This window comes from Cricetulus griseus, chromosome X (assembly GCF_003668045.3).
Source record: "Cricetulus griseus strain 17A/GY chromosome X, alternate assembly CriGri-PICRH-1.0, whole genome shotgun sequence".
Taxonomy (NCBI): Eukaryota; Metazoa; Chordata; class Mammalia; order Rodentia; family Cricetidae; genus Cricetulus; species Cricetulus griseus.
The window spans coordinates 36,311,737-36,335,244 of record NC_048604.1 but is presented as its reverse complement, the minus strand read 5'-3'; the positions used below and the strand labels follow the sequence as shown (position 1 = coordinate 36,335,244).

The following is a 23,508-nucleotide window of genomic DNA, read 5'->3' as shown; positions in this document are numbered from 1 at the left end:
AGATATGTGTCTCCAGTGGTGTATCTTTCTGAAGTCTTTCCTCCTAAAGCAGAAGCCTTGTAAAGGGTCACTTCTGAAGCAGAGATTTTTTTGAGACAAAGTTTCTATGTAGCCCCTGCTGTCCTGGAACTTGCTCTCTAGACTAGACTGGCTTGGACCTCACAGAGATCCTTCTGCCACTGTTTCCCGAGTCCTGGAATTAAAGATGTGCACTACCACCACACTGCTGAAGTAGAGATATTACAAATGGAATGAAATCTAGTTTCTATTCTTTACCGCTTACAAAAACTTGGGTATTTTTGCAATCAGTTTGCCTAATATTAACATCCAATTGGATCCATTTACAAATGATGTAAACATACAACCAGTAACTTCAGGAGCACTGGTTTGCTAACTCCAGATGCCTGTGAGCCGGTGTAGGGCCCTTCCCATTCAGGCCACCTACTCAGACCCCTAGTGACAGGAATCAAGGTATTTTCCTCAGGTTCAGGAGTAGATCATATTAAAACCAAACCTGCTACCAGCAGGTAAGTGACAAAAATATTAGAATTGGTGATTCTCATTCATGCTAGAAAATGTCACCCAGCTTAATGGCACATACTGAAACCCTATATTAGATGACAAGAAAATTTTACCCTTTTCCCTGTCACTAGGAATAATCAGCTGCTTGATATTTAGTGAGAAAACCACAAATGCCTTAGCAGGCACAAAAAAGAAACCTTTTAGATTCCTGTGTGTCTTGCCCCTTGTAGCGAACAGACTAGGTGTGAGTAAAAATCACCTCAAAGTCCTTTCCCTAGTTGGATTTAAATGAAAGTGGGGTTGGAGAAGAGAAAGGGAAAAGGGGAGAAGAGGAGAAAGGGAGGGAGGGAGGGAGACAATGAGAGGCAAGAAATGAAGCTGAACTATATTGTAGTATTCTATTTCAACACAATGGAACAGAATTCCAGAGCCAGGAAGGACCTTGTTGTGCTATCCCAATCTGTAGACACGCGGGCTCACAGAGCTGCCAACGGTATTCATCACCACTAATATAACACATCAATTCTGGGATGAAGAAACAGGCCCAAGAAGGGGAAATAAGTTACCCAAGCTGTCTCCATGATAAAAGACAGTTCTGGGATTAGAGTCCTTGGTTTTTAGAATTTTCTGCTGGACTCCTATTCCCTTTATAGTCAGTTACTTACATATCTATGACATAAAGCACCCCAGGAGACAATTTTACATCTAAAAAAAAATCCCCACCGGGTGTTGGTGGTGCACATCTTTAATCCCAGTACTCGGGAGGCAGAGGCAGGCAGATCTCTGTGAGTTCGAGGCTAGCCTGGTCTCCAGAGTAAATTCCAGGACAGGCTCCAAAGCAATAAAGAGAAAACCCATCTCGGAAAAAAAAAAAAAAAACTAAAATGCCCAATGACAGAAATTCTACAAATTCATGTTTCTGTCACTGTGAGAAAGTACAGTGAAAAATTAAAGAATAAAGTAAAAGGGTTATTTTGGTTCACCACTTCAGTCAATGGTTGCTTGATTCTGTTGCTCTCAGCCTGTGGCAGACCAGAATAGCACAGCAGGTGAGCATGGAAGTGGAAGAGCAAAGAAGAAGACAAAGGAGGATAGGATCCTATAATCCTTTTCAAGGGTATGCCCTCCCTATACCTAACTCCCAATTAGGCCCCATCTACTAAAGGTTCCATTACCTTCCAATTGCTCCTTGAGCTGGAGACTAGGCTTCTAACACATAGGCCTTGGTGGGTACATTTCAGATCTAAGATATAACACCCCTTGTGCAAATGCATTTTATTGCCATTTATGGTTAAAATACTATAAAATATATAATTCAAAGATCTCTTACTGTAGCACATATTCATTACTTTTTGATTCTGTCCATAGCAGAAATGAATAACAGATGTTCATTATTACCTACAATATTTGAGAAAGGTGGAGAGTCTGTGTTTGAGCACATATATCACATACATATATACATATATGCATATGTAACCAATAATTTAAGCCTATGTAGGCTAAATGACTACTCATGACAAACTATACCAGATAAATAGCACATAGGAGAGAGAGAAGACTTAGGCTTTATCTTTGTTTGCTTTCTGAATGATAGCAATACATAGAGGGCAATCTAGCAGCTAATCATCCAAATCCAGTGTCTTCAGCTAACCAGACTAAGTTGCTCATATTCTGCCTAGAAATGATAAACAGGTTATGAGACTATAGGTTAAAACTGCATATTTACTTTGGCAGAGAGAGAGAGAGAGAGAGAGAGAGAGAGAGAGAGAGAGAGAGAGAGACCATAACTAGTCCTGAAACCTCTACCTTCATCATTTCTAGTCTAGGGTAACAATTCCTGAAGATTGAAATGGTGGACAAAAAATCAGCAATGCAAGATTCAAGGTGTCATGGTGCATGCCCACAATCCCAGGACTCCAGAGGCTGAGACAAGAGGATTGGGAATTTGAGGTCAGCCTTGTCTATGCAATGATACCTGTCTTAAAAACAACAATCTCAAAAAATGAGCTCAATCTAAGAAGATCTGATGGTAGACTACAGTTATTCATCTCTACTTTAGCAAAAAAAAAAATAGCCCCTCTTGTAAACAGCATTATAGTGTACTTCTGTAATTCCAGGACCTGAGATTTGGAGACAGGAGGACCAAGAGTTCAGGGTCATTCTCAGCTACACAGTGAGTTTAATGATAACTTTGCATACTATGAGACATTGTATCAAAAACAAAATAGCCCCTCTCCTTCTCAGAAGATCATCTTTGCAATAGGATTCTGAATCTGAAGAGGAAGAGGTTTGCAGTGTTATGCCTAGAGAAACAGATCGACTGGATATATCCAGAATATAAGTGAGGTACCAAATTCAGTAGCCAGCTATGCATATATCCCCCCAGGTTTCCTTACTGAGGCAACAATATTGGCTCAAATATTTTACAGCATTTTCAACAGATAGCAAGAAGATTGTCAAGCCCAGTAACCTAACATAGATTAGTGGCTTTCTGTAGACTGACTGCCAACAATATTGTTCTGGAAAGAAGTCAGTTGAATAACTGACTAAGGTATATTCACTGAGGTAATCAGACTGTTTCATTGAGCTTAAAATGGGCTCCACATGACTGTGATTTCTCCAGAAATCCAAGAAAGGCCCATGATAAAGCAGTTACTCACGGCGATAAGCTGGTAGGAGTTGTTCATCATGGCAATGAGCATGTTCAGCAGCACTACCAGGGAGATCACGTTGTATGTCCCAAACATCGTAGCTCCCACGAACTCGGTGAACTCGTGTCTGGCCTTCACATTGGTGACATAGAGATTTAAAAGGCCAAATACAGACCAGAAGAGTGACTGAAGGGTTTCAAAGAGCCTAAAAGTGATACAAGAGCAGGTTAGTTATCTGAATGAGAGTATAAGAGAGCAAACATGAGGTAGTCTATAAGAGGGCAGTCAGATTTGCCATGCTTGTCCATTTTAGTCTCCTTATTAACTCAACAGCGTAGCCAGGACATTTCATTTAGACACTTTGCTCTTCTTCCTGGGATATTATCTCTCCCCGTCTCTGTACTGGTAACCTAAAAAATGCTCAGAGCTTCTTTTGTGGGCTACGTCTTCTATCAAACCATTTTCCCCATCTTCAGACCATGTTGGGTTGGCAAATTCAGAGCTTTAGAATATGGGGCTTTACTAGTTGGAGGGAGTGTGGCTGGAGAGATGGCCAAGTGCTTAAGAGCACTTGCTACTCTTTTCAAGGACCCAAATTTAGTTCTAGGATCACACTATAACTGTAACTCCAACTCCAGGGAATCTGTTTCCTCTGGCCTCTATAGGACTTGCACTCATATGTCCACACCAACATAAACATACACACACACCCCTACATGTAATTAAAAAAATAAAAATCCTTTTTAAAAAGGTAATGATGGAACTTGGGCTATACTGCTCTCCATGGAAATCTCAACCCATGGAATATAGGTCCCATATATGCTAAATATGATCTCTACCACTGAGTTGTACTCCAGATCAAAAATTCTACTTTGTGGTTCTCATAGGACTCAGATGGTTCTAAGCTCAGTGGAAGAACTTGATGAATCTCAAAATAATAAGTTACATATTTTAATGATTATATATTAAGTATTATTAAGAACTCTCTATATAAGCATGTTTTACATGTTCTTTTTAAAAATCTTAATAAGATCTTCTGGCTTGCCTGGAACTCACTGTACAGACTGGCCTGTAACTCAATGAGATTTGCCTGCCTCTGCCTCCTGATTGCTGGAGCTAAAGGTGTGCATTACCATACTTTGGCTTGTTTCACATTTTAATGAATACATTATTTTCGTGACTCATAAAACTTTACTGTAAAAAAGCAGTGGCTTTTATATTAGAATATGAGTTACTAATCTATAAAGTGATATGGCACTGCAAATAAATGGGAAAAACAGGTGATGCGGTTCCCTAGGAACAAATACAAGAGATTTTTATATGCTAACTAGAGGATTTCAAAATCTGTGGAGGAAATATTGACTTTTTAATTAAAATAGAGCAATAAATTAAAGAAAAACTTTATTATTATTGATGATCTTACATTCAGAGATTGATTGGCTCAAGGACACTCAGCTAGTAAGTGCTGAGCCAGAATTCAAGGGCAGGTCTTTGTGACCTCGCCAAGCCATTACATCAGTCTCTATTAGATGGCTTTGCAAATTATTGCTTCCTGTTTTAGTTTCCATACCCAAACATGGGATGCTGTAATAATATACTTTTGGCATGTGAGGTTTCATCTGTCTTGCCTTCAGAAATCTACATACAGCAATACCGGTGCAGTTAGCTCATGGGTGGCACATAAGTCATTTTCCAAGCACAAGGGACTGTAGAACATAAGAATCACTACTCAAAGAATGAATATACTTTTTCAGTTTACTCAAAATGTATTGCCAGTTGCAAGGTGGAATCAGGAGTATCAGGAGTTCAATGTTATACTTGGCTACATGGGGATTTGGAGGGCAGTCTGGTCTACATTAGACTGCTCAAATTGGAAAAAGAAAAGTTACTCTCACACTTCTTTTCTGGAGTGTTGGAGATGGAACAAAGGCCTTGTATATGCTATGTAAGAACTTTAGCACTAAACTTAACCCTAGCCCAAGAATTTGTTTTCTTTAAGAAAAAAAGGATCTTGTCTTTTTGGGTTGCTTTAGTTCATCTGCAATTTACATATAATAATTATACAAATTTGTGGGGTATAGTTTTGATCCAGGTAAATTCTGTGTGATGATCAAATCAGGTTAATGACCATCTTTACTGCCACTAGCATCTGTCACTTCTTTGTGGTGAAACATTAAAATCTGCCCTTCTAGCCACTTTGGAATATACATTGTCACCCTACTGAAGACAAGACCACCAGGGCTTTTGACTTGTATCTTAGTGCAACACTGTTTTCATTGACCAAGTTTTCCCATCTCTTTTTCCTTCCTCCTACTCTTCCTGACCTTTCGTAGGTTTCACTCTACTCTAGTACTAGACTTCTAGAAGCTTACTTTTATCCCCATTTAAAGCTTACATTTTTTTTCAGTTTTTTCTTCTTTTTTTGATGGTGCTGGTGGTGGTGGGTGGGGGGTGTTCGAGACAGGGTTTCTCTGTGGCTTTGGAGGGTGTCCTGGAACTATAAAGCCTACATTTTGTTTGATGCAATTAAATACTAAATGATGAGGTGTTTGAGAATCAACAGTAAGATTTGAGTCTATAGTTCAGGGTCCAGGACATGAGAAGCAGAAAGTATGACAAGTGTTGGGATGACAGGTCTGTTACTGACTTACTTGATGCTAGGGGTAGAACACAGGGCTTTGTGCATATTAGGCACAAACTCTACCAACTGAGCCTCATGCTTATCACCTCTCCTGAATGTCCAGGAGACTGGAAGTCATGCAATATGGTGCATCACATAGCCCAGCAGAAGACTACGAAGACTAGGAAGATATGAGGTGCAGAAATCTAGCTCTGCTAAGAGGGTACACAGCACAAGTGCTTTTTACACATTAGAAGTCAGGACTAACAGGACACCAGTAATAGAGCAAAAAATTAGCACAGCAGCTGGATGCTGTAAGTTAAGGAGGATGGGAGGAAAGCAGGGGACATCTAGTAAGAAATTTTGAAACATGATCAGAACAAGAGAAGAGCCTTCATTTAGGACTAAGTTTGTATTCAAGTGAATAAGGTGGGGAAATGTACACTAAATGACAGCTGGAGAAATTACCACTAATTAAGTAGGAATAGATGCCAATAAGTGCTAATTGTCTGGTGGAAGGAAGGTGGGACTGGCCTGATAGGTAACATACCTTTATTCTCTTCAGCACCATATCTGTGACTATTCTATCTTTGTGTGGCAAGTCGTTTTCCTTCTGTTGTTTTTTGAAACAGCATCATGATATCCCTCAGGATGGCATGGAGCTAACTAGGAAGTTCAGGCTGGTCTTAAACTCACTATCCTCCTGCCCAAGCTTTCTAAGTGCTGGGATTAAAGGTATGCACCACCATGCCTGCTCCACAACCAACCTTATATAACTCCATAGAACCAGTTATAGTCCCATATCTCAAGTGCAGATTGGAGCCTGTATGTCTGAATTGGTATCATGGCTCTGCCAGTTAGGGTTTATGCAACTAGAAGTAGCTTCCTTAATTGCTTTGGACCTTAGTTTCTTCATCTATACAATGGGTAAGCTGACTACATCATGCTATGGAAGGAAGATAAAGTGTGTTTGTTCACATAGACATGATTTATAAGAGTACCTGGACCTCAGAGCACTCTACGATGTTAGCTATTTTTATTATTACTGTTAAGCTGTCTATCTTCATGTTCTTATGCTCCTTGTAGCTTTCTGGGTCTTTGTAGATTATTTGTGTCTCTAGTGCTTCATAGATGTCATCACAATACATCCATTTTTTTTAATGTTTTAAGGTTTTTATACTGGCCAGTGAGATGACTCAGCAAGTAAAGGTGCTTGCCGTCACACCTGACTACCTGAGTTTGACCCTCATAACACATATGGTGGAGAGAGAGAAGCCACTCCTGTGAGCTGTTCTCTGACTTCTACATATTTACTGTGGTACATACTCACACTCCCCCCCCAGCCACATATATAACACATAGATTGAAAAAATGAATAAAATACATTTTACAAATTTTGGATACAGACACCTTTTATATATAATCTTCATATGTATCATTTTAATAGCTGCCCAATATTCCACATAGCAATGACTGACAAAATTACCAGTGCTTTGGCTGAAAAAAATCAGTGGCATGCTTCATAGGTTTTTCAGATGAGACAGGACTGAGGAGGATAGCTAATAAATTGAAATGCAGAATCAAGATTAAGAAAGAAAGTTATCCTCTGACCTCTTCACTCATGCTATGGCATGCATGCCCCACTTCCAAATGTAATAAAAAGATTCCGAAACATTTCAACAGCTTGAAACAATGGGCTGAATCTAACAGATGGAATATAATAGAGATCCATGTATAGTTTTGCTCTAAAGCCAAGTGTCCAAGTGCTGGATGAGAGCAATAGGGAAAAAAGCCAAGGGGTTTTGCTAAAAGCAAGCTTAAACTGATCCGTAGAGTGGCAGAGTTGGGTAGACAACTATGCAGGGGTACAAATAGAAGCAAGTGATCTACAATTAGGATTTCATCATGTCCACCCATGTTGCAGATGACTTCCTTGCAGAACTGGTGACTTTAAATAAGGTCACTAGACTCAACAATGTTTATTTTCTGGTGATACTTTATAATATTTATATGAGATTTTACCACTGGGGTACATCAGATAAAAGTTCCACAGATTTCTCTTACATTGTTTCTCATGGTTGCATGCATGTAAATCTATAATTATTTCCAAATTCAAAATGACAATTGTCACCAGTCTTCATTGTTTCAATTATTTGATAGACATTTTGAATACCTTTATGTTCTGGGTCCCTGTATGCTAAGTACAAACCTGGTTACAATTGGAGTCTCAGTTTTGTGGAGACAGAGATAGATGACTAAAATAAGAAGGTTACACATTACAGCCGACTCATGTTCACAATGCTGTAGGGCAACAGATGAAATCCACAGCTGAAAGGGGGTAAGAAAAGGCTTTAGAACAGGTGACACTGCTCGATTCTAGAAGGCTGGAGAAGAGTTTGGCAAGTTGGCTAGGTGAGTGCGGTGGCTAATCTTGGTTGTCAACTTGGCACACCTGGGAAGAAGGAGCCTCCCCTAAAGAATTGCCTCCATCAAATTGGCCTATTGGGCTTGTCTGTGAGAACATCTTATTGATTTCTAATTAAAGGAGGAGGTCCTAGCCCACTGTGTGCAGTATCATCCCCGGGCAGGTGGGTCTAGGCCATTTAAGAAAAGTAAGTAGCATTCCTCCATGGTCTCTACATTAGTTCCTGCCTCCAGGTTCCTGCCTTGAGTTCCTGCACTGACTTCCCACAATGCTGAACAATGACTTGAAAGTGTGAACTGATAAAAACTTCCCTTTTCCCAACTGCTTTTGGTCAGAGTCACTTATTACAGCAACAGAAATCTGACTTGGACAGTGGGGACAGGCATTCCAGAAGAGGGAGGGATGCATCATGTATAAGATCCATGCAACTAAAGTTTTGTGTATCCGGGGAGCAGAAAAGATTGACTATGAAGGAGAAGAGCGAAATCCTGCAGAGACCTGCTACAAATATCCAAGATCCTATACATTATGGCAAAGAGGTTGGATTTACAGAGAAGAGTATACACTGGATAGGCATGGAGTCAAAGGGTGATGAGATGATATAAGATTTAGAAATAAATTTCCACACGGTGTGGGGAAGAGTATTATGAGGTGGAGATAAGACTGCAGGCAGGGGAATCAGTTAAGAGGCTGTTGCTGTAGTTCTTAGGATTTAGGCCTGAACCTAAACAGCGTTTCTTTCTGTCTCTGTCTCTGTCTCTGTCTGTCTGTCTGTCTGCCACCCACACCACTGCCCCTCTCTCTCTCTCTCTCTCTCTCTTCTCTCTTCTCTCTCTCTCTCTCTCTTCTCTCTGTGTGTGTTGTGTGTGTGTGTGTGTGTGTGTGTTTTGCAGGACCTTTAGAAAGTACGACTGACCAGGTGAGTTGAAACACTGGATGTTTCATGAAGAATAGTGAGAATAGTGTAAGAGTGTCAGATGACTGCTAGGGTTCTGGCTGGTGTCATTTAATGAGCTGAGGAATTAAAGGGAAAAATAAGTGACAAAATGGAGATGAGTTATTTAGTTTCGGACAGTGTCTTGAGTGTCCTTCGGAATGAAGAGCCAGGGGTTTTCAAGAGGCATCTGTAGATGAGTACCTGAACCACTGAAAACAGATGCAGGACTTTCAGGTTAGCATCTTTTATACTATCACTCTGTAACCCTCCCAAATGCTATGGCCAGAGAGTGATGGTGCCTTCCCAACCGCCTCTTCCAAGAGCAGATGAAGGCCCAGTACTCCCAATGTGGAATGTGGAGCTCAAATCAACAACAGTGTTGCCATGTAGTTGTCAGCAAGTGTATCATGTTCCTCACAAAATACATTTTAAGGGGAAAAGAATTTTCACCACATTTTAAAGAACAATAGCAATGGTGTTCCTGGAGAATCATAAGGGAGATGAAAAGTTGGGCAGATACCAAACTTTTCATGAGGTATCTAAACAACCTCACATTCCGCTTCTGTAACAAGCTGTCTTTCTAATGTTCTAGCTGAGCAGCATGCATTTTAGTAGACATTATTATCAATGCCCAAGTCAAAGAGTTTAAAAGAAAACACATTTGAATCAGGCCTCTATGGAGGAAACCAATCTGATGTTGAGGGGAAAGCTGAAGTGACATTACTGCCACTTTGGGTCCAAGTATGGCAATGTGTCTTCATACTTGATACCTCAAAGATATAATTTCATGTATGGCAGATGCCCATTTTTGTTGATAGTCTCTGCTAAGCAAATGATGGGAACAACAAGTCTGTTGCTTACAGGAGTATTAATAATGATTACAAACTTGCAGGGAGGCATTTCGTCCATTTCCTTAGCAGAGCTCATGTGGATGGGGAATTGGTAAGGAAAGCACCTTGCTTTCAATTATTCCATCCTTTGGAACACTTTTTATAGGCATGATGCTGTCTCTTGGTGCAAATGACACAGCAGAATTGCTCTTTCTAATGAAACTGGGTTGAAATGAGTCCTGTCTCCAGAGACATGCAGGAGAAGAAGGCAAAGTTCCTAGTAAAGAAGCACCATTAATGTGCTAGGTTACTGTTCTGCACTTGGCTTGGCTTAACAACACAGTGCTAACTCTTGACAAAGCCGCTTTGGACCTTGATCCTCTCACTTTTCTCATCCAAGATTTTGCTCTGATCTCTGGGAGGAGAGATGGGCTGTAGTCTGGTGGAATAGTGCTGCAGTGTGCAATGGAATGAGACAACATGGTTCACACCAACATGTGCACAGGAGAGATCATTTGGAAGATAAGAGGAATAACGAGAGATAACAAATTTGGGAAGACCTCTTCCTCTTGCTACTCATGGTGGAAGGTCTGTGAGACTTTCTGACGTAAAGAGAACTTTCATATTTTGTCTGAACTTTTCTGAAATTCATCTTACCTCAGACTATTTTCATGACTATTACCAATCCATTGAACTGTGGGATCTATATAACTCACTTAAGGAAATACAGCTAGAGGCATATCGTATGGGAAGGAGAGAAAGCATTGAATTTTCCTATGAGTATATTTGATCAAGATAAAATACCTTTGCAACACTGGGTAGGATGGTGAAAACCTATACTCCTAGCGCTTGGGAAATGGAGACAGGAAGACCAGGAATTCAAGGTCATCCTCAGCTACATGGGAAGTTCAAAACCAGCCTGGAATAATATGAGACCTTGTCATCAAACAACAGCAGTAGCAGCAGCAACAGCACCTGACACCCTTTGTCTCTAGCTTTTTGTTGTTGTTCTTGAGACAGAGTGTTTCTGTGTAATCTAGGGTGGGCTCAAACTTGTAATCCTACCTCATCCTGGGAGTGCTGAGATTCTAGGCATAAGTTACCATCCTTGACCTGGTCTTGATTACTAAAGATTATCTAGAATGTCAAAGTCCACTGAACTACTCATAGTGTTAAGGAAGGGGCCAGCAAGATGCCTCAGTGAGTAAAACTGCCAGTCACCAAGCCTGATGACCTGAGTTTGAGCCCCAGAACAAACCAATGTCTGGAAGTATGCAGTGTCATATATGTGATTGCTCTCTCTCTCTCTCTCTCTCTCTCTCTCTCTCTCTCTCTCTCACACACACACACACACAAACACACACACACACACACACAGAGAAATACATATTTAAAGAACCAATAAACTCATAGCCAAATGTTATTTGGCCACAAGATGGTGAAATTCTGACATATGTAGGAACATAAATTAATGCAAATGATATTAATGGTAGGTGAAATATACCAGCCATAAAAAGACTGTATGACCTCATTAGTTTATGGAATATAAAAGAACTGACATTGTAGAAGTACAGAATGGAATGGGAGTTATTGGAGCCTGCGGAAGAGTGGAAAGTGGGTGGGATGAGAGAGATTGGCCAACAAAAACAATGTTGCAGGTGGATGGGAGCAAAGAGTTTTGTTAGACAGTAGGGAGGCCACAGATGAGAATAGCACATTGTACATTTTAAACTGGCTAGACCAAATTTTGCATGTTTCTCCACAAAAGAGTGAGAAATACTTGAGTTGATGTGAATGCTAATTATTCCAGATTTGATCACTGTACAGTGTGTATTCATGTATCATAACTTCACTTTGTACCTCCAAGATTTGTATAGTTACTAAATGTGTAGTTACTTGTTAAAACAAAAAATTGTAAAAGATGAATTCTTAGTTTAATGATTGAGACTCATTAACAAGCTTTGGGTCTCCATAATGGATGTTGGGATGGACAAAATGAAGGACACTGAAGCCAAATGTAGCTTCTAACCTAAGAAAATTGTATGAATTGTCCTTCCTTCCTTCCTTCCTTCCCTCCTTCCTTCCTTCCTTCCTTCCTTCCTTCCTTCCTTCCTTCCTTCCTTCCTTCCTCCCTCCCTCCCTCCCTCCCTCTCTTCCTTCCATCATTCCTTCCTTCTTTCTGTCCTCCCTTCATCCCTCCCCCCTCTCCCCTGCCATCCCTTTTTGCTTTTGCTCCTTTTAGACAGGCTCTCACTGTGTAGCCAGGCTATTCTCACGCTCATGAACCTCCTGCCTCAGCCTCCCAAGTGTGTCACAACATTTAGCGTCTTCCTATTTCCTCTTCTGTATTTAAACTATCATTCTAAACCCATTTAGGGAGTGAAAAACTCCAAAGGAGGTCTTCACAGTAAGAAGGAGAGGCACAGGTGTTACCTGCCCAGAGACTATAGACCTCTGGACAAAGCCATAAACTTCCTTCTACACCCAAAATGGGAGCAGAGACATTTCCAATCAGCCCCCACCTCAGTTAAATTCGTCTAGTAGGCTAGCTGACTGTAATCTTGCCTCAAGTCTGCCTATTCTATCCTAGTGTACTCATGTACAATGGGGTGTATTAAGACACCTTTGTCTCCTTTGCATTGAGCTTGACTCACAGTAGTCAAGTTAATGTGTCAGGTCTTCCTGAGAATAGTCTTGTGCTTTCACTTTGTGGCTGCCACTGTTTTGAATGCCACAAAGTGTACTCAGAACTACCTTTTTATGGAGTCACTCCAAGGCTCTCTCTGTCTCTGTGTCTCTGTCAAATCACTTATTCTTCTAATGCTATTTTCCTAGTACTCTATGTTGAAGGAAGAACATTCTTCTACCCCAGACCCTTTGGGTAGATCTACAGAGAACTTTGCTATTCCATCAAGAGATACTGATGAAGCTGTGCACAGAAAATAGAACAAAAAGCAATTCCAAAAGAAAACAAAAGAAAGGGAGATGTAAGTCTTACGTGGAGAAGGCATTGTTCTGTTTTTCACACCGGATCCCCTTGCAGTTGTTAGGTTCATCGATAGCTCTGGTCTCATAGTAAAAATAAAGCTGGTTCAATCCGTTGGCAAAAGCCAGAAGTACTAGGCAGTAGATAAAGAGGAATTTGAGTATATCAAGCAGCATGCGTCCCAAAGAGATCTGCAGAGGCCCTAAGTGGGAGTTGGCTGTGAACAAGGATATGAGACGCAAGGAACTTAAAATGTTGGATATTGCGAAGAGCGCCTCTGCAATCAGAGTCGGGTGCCACATTTCCCATTCCTCCCTTGGACGAGAACCATTATACTGAAAAAGAAAAAAAAACAACAGAAGTGCACAATATGAGAAGTACAGTGAGCATTTCCAAATTTTTCCCTTTGTACCTTTCCACACACACAATATGCACCCAATACTCAGCTTACATAAAATTCTCTGTGCATGGCATTATTTGTTTGTCTTTTTGCCCCATTCAATCAGTACACAGTGCTAATAAGTCTTTCCCTCCCACTCTTATCCAAATATATACCAAGCATATATACATAGCAGAAGGAATTTCAGAGGCATCATCTGCGCCAGCCACCTGGGGTTTATCAACAGACATTTCTAACTGTGAGTTTACCAGATTGTTGTTGAGTGTTGCTGAAAAGGAGCCATTGGGGTGCTCAAGCTAGTAGGGACCAATTATTCCACTTCTTGGTGAGATTTCAATTCAGATTTACACTTCCCCAGCCATTGGTTTGAAAGACATGGTCAATTTTCAAGTACTGAAGGACAATAGATAGATGCAAGCTCCTCAGTGTTCATTCTCCAGGCTCTGCTGCCTACAGTTTAGGGCTGATAGAGAGAGTCCTGAGGGAGCCTTTCCTCAGAGCTTTCTGCTGCATTTTTATCAGTTTGTAATATATTCTACACCATTGCAAATGGCATGTCAACCTTCCAGGTAGCAAATTTAGTAATTCTCCACATAGCAGCATATGGATGTATTTTACTGTTTCTTTAACAACCTTACAAGTTAGAAAGGCCTTCCAGTGCAAATGAAGAACCAGGAAGTTGAAGGAGAGGGACTAGCTAGTATTTATATGGTTTGTTGCCCATTTGCAGCCTCTTGAAGGCCTCTATCTTCTGGAATGTGGGGAATAGCCTCCTAGAAAAGTGTGAGAGGAGAAGCTCTGGACTCCAGTTTGAAAACTGTCCCTTAAAACTGCCATATGCTGGCTTTTTGGAGCCCATTCCCTATGGAGGGATAGATACTCTTTCAGCCTAGATACAGGGGGTAGGTCCTCGGTCCTGCCCCAAAAGATGTGACAGACTTTGATGATCCCCCATGGAAGGCCCCACCCTCTCTGAGGTGTGGATGGAGGGTGGGATGGGGAGATGGTGGGGGGAGTGGGAAGACAGGAGGGAGAGGAAACTGGGATTGGCATGTAAAAGAAGATTGTTTTTAATTTAAATAAAAAATAAAAAACCTGCCTGTAACTTTTATCTTCACAATAAAAGAAGGGTAATGTCATTCCTACTTGCTGTATTGTTTGTGATTCTGTATTTATGTGCAAGAGTTTCTGTACTCAGACGGGCATTGGTGGCGCATGCCTTTAATCCCAGCACTCGGGAGGCAGAGTCAGGTGGATCTCCTGAGTTCGAGGCCAGCCTGGTCTTCAAAGAGATTTCCAGGACAGTTTCCAAACCTACAGAGAAACCCTGTCTCAAAAAACAAAACAAACAAAAAACCAAAAAAAAAAAAAACAAAGCAAAAACAAAACAAAAAAGAGTCTCTGTACTCCATAAGGGATGATGATATGGAAATATAAGGGACCAATTGTTAACTTTCCCAAGGACAGAAGTGGGTTTTGCTTGGAATTCAGTCTGAAGCACCATTACTTATATATACTCTCATTTAAATACCTCAAAGTTTTGAGGACTAAATGTAGATGACATTCCTGAGAAAATGTGTTCGGGGTCAAATTATCTTGTAAGTATTTCTCAAGTGTGCTTCAGTTCCAACAGCCAATAAAACTGATGGTGTTAAAATCATGTGTGTGACCAATGTTCTTCATTGTCAGAGGAATCGGAGAGAATGTGACAGGTGTGTGCTTCTATTTAGCATAGGCTTTCTGGTGTCTGATCAGCTTTGTGTAATCTTAGTCAAATTCCCCACATTTTCCTTCAAAGAAAAAAGTAAACAAAAAGAAGTTGTTGCATTGCTGTGAGCAAGTGGGTGGGACGCCTGTCTCACAAATGGAGGAACTGAAATCCCAGAGAGGCAGACTGACTTGTTAGAGATCACCCAGCAAATTTGGTGGTAGGGCTAGAACCCCAGGTCTCTTGACATTAAGTCTAGCACTGTTTCCATGAAATATCACTCACGTGGGGGTTGATCTTACAACACAGATGTTACAAACGTCTTTACATGTTTTGAGATCGATAGGAGAGATGGAGGTTCTTTGCTGACAACCAAACAGAACGTGTTTTAAAATGAGAAATAATCAGATGAGTATTGTACAGTCTGTAGTTTATTTTACTTTTATTCTGTCTCTCCACCACAGGGAAGGCTGTTCCCACAGGATGGCAAATACGAAAGTGCAGAATACTCAGAAGTATGAGAAACAATTCTCCTGGCACATCTCTAGTTTGCATCCTATGCCTCTGGAGAACAGCCCCTTAGCAGGTGGGTGATGGGAAATTAGCTCAGAGTTCTTCTAGCATAGATGTCAACAGCATTTTTATGTCAAGTGTCAGATAGTACATAGTTTTGGCTTTGTCAGCTGTGGGTCTCTGTCACAACATAACACTTACTTCCTTTGTGACCAAAGACAGTACATAGACAAACGTATGTGACAGTGAGCCAAATTTGGTCCATAGACCATAGCTTAATAACCCATGATCTAATATTGTAAGTTTGAAACTGTATTTCTTAGACCCTCAGGGTTTAATGGAGGCATCTAATGACCATTGTGGGAGCCAAAGAAAAAGACTAGATGATTCCTTATGCCAAACTTAGCCCTTTGGGCTATTTTATATACTGCAGTTCTCTGTACGTATGTGCTTGATGATATGTTTCCATGGAACACAAAGCTTGAAAATCACTAATGAAGTTTAATTTGCTTATTTATCAGAGGCAGGACTGAGGCTCTGAGAGGAAGAGGGATTGGCTGGTGGTGATCTAGCTCACAAGTGTGCGTAGGGATCAAATCCATGTGTCCAGAAGCCAGACTACTGATACTTGGAAGTAAATGACTTTTCACGTATTCTTTTAAATGGATTGCAGTTTGAAACCTGGCCTCACTTTTTTTTTTCCCAAAGAGGTGTGGATTACATTCTGTTAACCCAAAAGCAAAATATGAAGGGGAATAGTTTAACACAGGGGCTTGATGATGGTATGAACATGAAGAGGTGATTATGTCTATAGTAAAGTAAATGTTGAAGAAATGTCTACAACTCACTAAAGTCCATATTTAGTCTGTGTATGGATGAGGGTAGCAGAGGGATAGACCTAAGTGGTATGCTGGAAAATAAAGTGCTAACTATTCTTCATTTGAAAGGTTGTCTGTGGACACTGAGGATCAATCATATGTGTAGTTGTACTTTGGGTTACTGTGGTGAATGTTTTTTGATTCTTGTTGTTTTAAACCCTGTGAGGTGAAGTACGTATTGTTAATGAATTTTTCACTGTAATAAACAAAGAAAAATCTGGATCTGGGGAACTGGTTTAGTGGGTAAACTGCTTACTGTGAAAGCAAGAGAACCCAAATTCAGATCCCTAGCACTCATGTAAAAGTCAAGTGCAGTGGTATAACCCCACTGCTTGGGAGGAGGATGGAAATAGGTAGATCCCAGGGGCTTGCTGGCCGACCCGTCTAACTGAAATAATGAGTTCCAGGTTCAGCGAGACACTTTGAAAAAAATAAGCTGGAAAGGCATCGAGGAAGACATTCAACAGCACCCATTCCAAATGTGCACAACACACACACTTAACATAAATTAATGAATTAAGAATTTTTTAAATGTCAATTTATCTCATTTCAAGTCTGTATTGTCTCCAAACAACAGTGATTTAAAGTGTTCCAAGGGGCTTATGGATTTTTTTTTGTGAATTTCTTCCTCTTTTTGTTTTTGGAGACAGGGTTTTTCTGTGTAGTCCTGCCTGTCCTAGAACTCACTCTGTAGACCAGGCTGGTCTCAAACTCACAGAGTTTCTCCTGCCTCTGCCTCCTGAGTGCTGAGATTAAAGGTATGCACCACCACTACTAGGTGTGACTTCAGTATTAATGGTTGTCTCATTCTGCTTGGGCAATGTCTAAACTGGTTGCATTTTTTTTTGTGTGTGTGTGGATGAGAGGACCACACTCTTCTCACAAGTTCTCATTTAAAACATCTAAATTCTGGGGAATGAAGAGATGGATCAGTGGTTAAGAATACTTGCTGCTCTTGTAGAGAACCTGTGTTCAATTCTCAACACCAACATGGTGGCTCATATCTAACTGTAACTCCAAGTTTAGCCTTTATGGTCTTTATGGTCACTAAGCATATGTACACAAAAACACTCAAACATATAAATATGTTTGAAAAATTCAAATTCTGGCCAGGCAAGGTGGCCCATGCCTTTACTTCCAGTACCCAGGAGGCAGAGGCAGAAGCAGAAGCAGGTGGATCTCTCCAAGTTCGAGGCCAGCCTGCTCTATAGAGCTAGTTCCGGGACAGCTAGGGCTGTTACACAGAGAAACCCTGTCTTGAAAAATATCCAAATTGTGCATGTGACATGTCTTACCTATGTTTCCTTAGAGTGGTAAGAGGCAGAATTTATGAACTTAGCAGAGTGGGTTTATTATACTTTGTGATGGAGAAGTAGTTAGCTCTTTGGAAGCCTCACCAGTGAAATTGGGAAGATGATGTGATTCACTGATGTTGAGCATCTGTAGACACATTTTAATATCCCAAATAGAAATATTTATTTTCATCATATAGTCTACTCTTTCCTGGTTAAACAAAACCTAGTAATTTCAAGATTGATAAGTTATGGTTTCTCTACTTTTAGAAGAGATTTAAAAAATACAATATTTTTATTAATTTTATACTTGCATACAATGCATTTTAAAAAGGAAAACTGTGTTACTTAGCTAGAAGAATGCCCATGTGCCAGGGAGTTAACCCAGGCAGGTTAACGAGAGAGTCAAAGATTTTCTTCACCAGGTTTTTCTTCTAAGAAAGTTGTAAGAATGTGTTAAATGATCACCACACACATAAGGCATACTCTTGGGCTCCTTTCAAAAATGTTTCATGAATGCATTCAATATTCATGCTCTATATAACTCTCAAGGTCTTGCAATTTATGCAATATGCATATTAGGGATATAAAAATAAACGAAGTTGTTGGAGACTTGGGGGACAGCCATATTCCCATTCTAAAAGTCCTCAAAGTGAAATTTAATACCAAAAGCATGACTGACTAGACATCTTGGGGAATGAATTGTCAGCCTTTCCTTGCAGGGAAAAAGCTCCACTCTGGTTAGAAGGAGCACAGCTACACATTCTGTATTAAGTACCAGACCTGAACTCAGACCTGTGATTACCCCCAAATACAGGGGCCTGTGGAGAGGTGCCTGCAACTTTCCTTCACACTTGTTATCTCATTTGGCCTGGGGAAGGTCATCTTATATGGCTTGTATCTATGTGGATAAGTGAACCAGATTCTACCAACTTACAGGTCCCATTAAAATTGAAATTGTGCACATTAAAATGATTTTCAGAATAATTTAAGGTGCTTGTGCATTGGTAAAGGATGAAAGTGGTGGGGTACGGACAGTATACATTTTCTGAACTGGTAGAAGGATATAGGTTGATTGATAATGAAAAATTTGGGTATGTAGCTGAGTGCATGTCTATCCTGACAGAATAAGTAATGAAGAAAGCAGAGGTGACTGTAGACCTGTGTATTACACAGCTTCTGGAGTCCTGCTGCTGCTTGTCATATGAAGAATGGCAAGGGAAGTGGTGATGTTTGGCTTTGTGAAGCAATGACTCAGAAGGTAAAGGAGAGCTGATGCTACCTATACGAGACATGCTACTACAAAGAGGAAGCAGTTTTGTTCTGTATGTCTCCACAGTGGATATGGCATGCGAAAATAACTGATTTTACAAAAGGGATAACAGTTGAAGCTTTTTGGAGGTAGTGGATTTAGTGACTTTCCTATCGCTACCCTGTGCTGCATCAGAGTGCCATGTTCTTCAAAATAACATTATCGATGCTTAAGCACTGAAGGGTGAAGACACCTCTACCCTAAAAGTCTGAGAATCTTAAGGGTTCATCTGAAAAATGTCCCATTCACCACTGGCTTTGCTTAAGTAGACACTGCTTACAGACTATTGAAAGAGTCTCCGTGTTTTTTTTTTTAACATTTATGGAACACTCATTCATTTTCCCCATAAAATTTTCCTGCTCCCAGTACAAAATTTTATTGACATAACCCATGCAAAATAATTGAGGAAGAAAAATCCTACACATCTCATTTTACCTTGACATAGGCCACAATCTTCAAGGAAATAGTAGCCAGGTAGAGGGAGTTCATTGCAAAATCCATTAGGTTCCACCAGTCATGGATGTATTCAGTGAATCCACCGTCCCACATTTCCTTTATCTCCCCCCAAATGAAACCTGAAGAATGGAGGCAAGAAGTTTATTACTAGATCAAGGCAGTGTTGAACATCACAACAGGAGCCCCCCAGATGAATAAAGGGGAGATTCATGAATGAACATGGCTGAGTGGGTAAGCTCTAAGAGGTCATTTAGTTCTCTTTTCTTGGCTACCCAATCTCCCAATTTTGACTTTGTCAAATCTAGTATGCTTTTCACATATCTGGGCACTCTTCCCTTTTACTTTTCAAAATTTTAAAGTATTAGGTTTCATTATGGCATTTTGAAGCATAAAGCATAATTCCTAACACCCTTTCTGACCCACCTCTCTTCTCCCTCCTTTCGCCCTCTACTCCTGGTAGCTGCCTTTCTACTTTCAGGTCACATTCGTTCTATTTCCTCCTCTTCAATACCCATTTTCTCTCTCTGTCTTGGTCTTCTTTCTAGTTTTATGATCTCTATTCACACTCACACTCATATATTTATCTGAGCATTAAAAGCAAGGATCTGCATATAAAAGAACATGGGGTATTTATCTTTCTAAGAAACATTCATTATGTTTTCCGGGTCCACCCATTTTCCTGTATATTTTACAATTTTATTATTATTCACAACTGAATAAACTTCCATTGTATGTATGTACTCTGTTTTCATTATTCCTTCATCTGTTGATGGACATCTAGGCTGGTTCCATTCTCTTGCTATTGTCAATAAACATAGAGGTACAAGTGTTTCTATGGCAGAATAGTGGGTCTTTTGGGTACCTGAGCCAGGAATAGTATAATTTTATGAGACTACCACATTGATTTCCATGTTGACGCTTAAGTGTCTCACCAGCAGCCAACGAGGCTTCTTTTCCTGCACCCTTGCCAGTACATGGCATCACTTACTTTTTTGATGATAGCCATTATATCTAGAATGAGAGAAAACTTCAAAGTAGTTTTAATTTTTATTTCCCTGATGTCAAAGAATGATGATGAATATTTCCTAAAATATTTACTGTTCACTTTGTCCATCTTAATTGGATGGTATTGCAATTTGTCTTAAATTTTATTTTAGCTACTGAAATTTTAGGCACTGTGTTGTACATTTTCTCCCATTTGGAGTGTGATAAATTGACTTCATCAGTTTTAGTCCATGGTTCTTACTTTCCACTTGGTGCTAAGGAGAAAAGCTCTCTGTTTTCCTCTTATTATATTTGGTTTTTGTGGAATTTTGCCTGATGACAGAGATATTTCAGTAAAAGTATGTGGCTTTATTCAAGTCTGTCACTTTCCAGACTTTACATATGAACCCTTTAGGGAATGCTGTTAACTTCCAGATCCAGGGTAACACTTAAGATGTATCTGATAAGTAATGCTCATAATGCTAGTTTGGTGATCATAATTTGGGTGATAAAGACTTAGAAGATGGCATTTATACAGAGCCCAGTGACATTTAATTATGCCTAGAGACCACAGGTAAAGTAGATCAGCTTTACCATAACCAGTGTGAATTTCCCAGGTTTCTCTGCTGACTGTGGGATCCAAATAGAACATGGAACCTGAGCAGGAGCTAGGATTATATGAACTAGACACAAACACAAGAAATCAGCAGAATCCATGTGCCTTCTGGTCATGGGAAAGGGTGCTTTAAAAAGAATGCTCTGCAAAGGGGTCAAGACCATGCTGGGGAAACCCACAGAAACAACTGACCTGAGCAAGGGGGAGCTCATGGACTCCAGTCTGACAGCTGAGGAACCAGCATAGGACCAAACCAGGCCTCCTGAACATGGGTGTCAGTTAGGAGCACTGGGAAGTCTATGGGGCCTCTGGCAGTGGAACCAGTATCTATCCCTAGTGCATGAGAGGACTTTTGGAGCCCATTCCCTATGGAGGGATACTCTTTCAGCGGAGATACATGGGGGAGGGCCTCGGTCCTGCCACAAATGATGTGACAGACATTGACGATCCCCCACAGAAGGCCTCACCCTCCCTGAGGAGTGGATGGGGGGTGGGATATGGGTTGGTGGGGCAGGGGAGGATGGGAGGGAGAGGGAACTGGGATTGGCATGTAAAATAAGATTGTTTTTAATTTAAATAAAAATTAATTAAGAAAAGAATGCTCAGCACTTGCCCTGTCTAGTTTATCTGAAGCCTATATGGACTGACACAAAGCTTTTTCCCCTAAGCCAACTAACAGCCATTTTTCTTCCATCCTGGAAGATATTAGGTGAGCAGATACAACCCCTGAGAATGTGCATGGTTTACAGTGGTCCATGCATAACTGAGTGATCAAAACCTAGGAAAGAAGGAACCACATTTCTTAGATTCTTAACAAAGGCCTACTAGGAGGAGTGCTAGTTCAGAGCTACTCTGAGTACATGTTCCAGTACTATTTTTCAAGGAGAACCAGAAGACAGCCTGGTCATTATTGCTGTTCTGTTTCACACACCTAAAACCCAAGGTAGTATCATCCATTCCACAACAGTTGGGGGAGGTCCTTGTACATGGAGGTCTGTCCTGACGATGTGCTGAGAAGCCAGGAGGAGCATGAAGAGAAAGGTCAGATAGGAAGCTGTATGGCAGATGAACTTGATAAAGGGCTTCTTGATGAACAGCCCAAGGTTGCTTCTGGGTGAGATCAGATAGGCTATAGACAGCATAGGAAACAGGAAGCCAATGGTCATACAGGTCAGGAGCTTGACTACCCAGTGTTTTCTCCGCCATCCAGGGAAGCCATCATACCACAAGGTGGCAAGCAATTGTTGGCAGTTTGGCTGAGCGACAAACTGGGAAAAGAAAAGAACAAGTTAGTCACCTAAGATGTCCAGGAAACAGTCAGTGTTCATAATACTTCTATTCACAGTCTTCTCCAGTAACAGACTATGTAACTAATCCATGCAGAAGACTGAGAATCATTAAAAAGACATTGAAAAATTTAGGTTCCCAGGTCCATTCCTAATGGACTGAGACTCCTTAAGGTATGGAGGGATAAAGCCTGGACATCAGTTTTCCTAATTTTCCTGGGAATATACATGCCTCTCAGCTGAGAATCATGGGAATTTTTATGTTAGACTGATTTGCTTCTATCCATTCCCATTGCATCCATGCAGTCACCATCAAGAAGTGTACAGTTGCTTTAGGAAACAAACGGCCAGAGAATAAACCATGCCTGTGGCCATGGTTTGAAATGGAAATTAGTCCCTTTCTTAATTTTGCCTTTTTCCCATTTTGTTTTGAGTATCAATTGACTGGTTTGCAGTAAATCATGTTGCTACTTTGCTGTCTATTTAATACCCCTTCTAGCCTAGACATACAACACAGCTAAATATTTGGGGGCCAACGTTGTAATATTGTATACTAACCCAGCTGGGATTTGACTTAAGGCAATTTACAAAGTGTCAGTGATTAATAATTAAGGAATAATCAGCAATGCAAGTCACCCTCCAGCTGCTACTTCCTGGTAAGTGACTCAATAGGGAGCTCAGCTGTCAACCATGATTTGAAATACTGCCTACATTTGACTATTCAAGCTTCCTGGGGGACAGCTTAACATAGCTACACCATGTAGCATACTAGCAGAAAGGACAGAAACCTCTTCCATCATTTACCCAACACCTAAGGCAAACTATCCCAACTTTACTATTACATTTACAATGACCAAAATTTCTCAATTGAATCATTCTTCTCCTTGAGCACATGGATAGACTATTTCTCCGCATCCCCGGCCAAGCGATTAAGTTCTCATTAATGGAATAGGAATAGAAATGATGTCTGACAGTCAAAGAATTGGCCCATAGAAGTTTTCCATCTGTGTTCCTCTGTGGCTTTACCCCATTTGGGTTGCATTTGTGAGCCCACGTCCCTCAATATCCACGAGGAAGAGAACTATCTTGCTC

At 40.6% G+C, this 23,508-nt stretch overlaps 1 protein-coding gene across 1 annotated transcript in view; it reads right to left on the bottom strand.

Annotated features, from left to right (window-relative positions):
- Positions 1-23,508, bottom strand: part of Trpc5 (transient receptor potential cation channel subfamily C member 5) — a 124,190-nt gene that overhangs the window by 23,920 nt on the left and 76,762 nt on the right. The window contains exons 3-6 of the mRNA XM_027433596.2: positions 22,062-22,398; positions 19,510-19,649; positions 12,984-13,306; positions 3,183-3,378 (exon numbers count right to left, since the gene is read on the bottom strand). Coding sequence (XP_027289397.1) covers positions 3,183-3,378; positions 12,984-13,306; positions 19,510-19,649; positions 22,062-22,398 — 996 coding nt within the window. The remainder of the gene's footprint in view (positions 1-3,182; positions 3,379-12,983; positions 13,307-19,509; positions 19,650-22,061; positions 22,399-23,508) is intronic.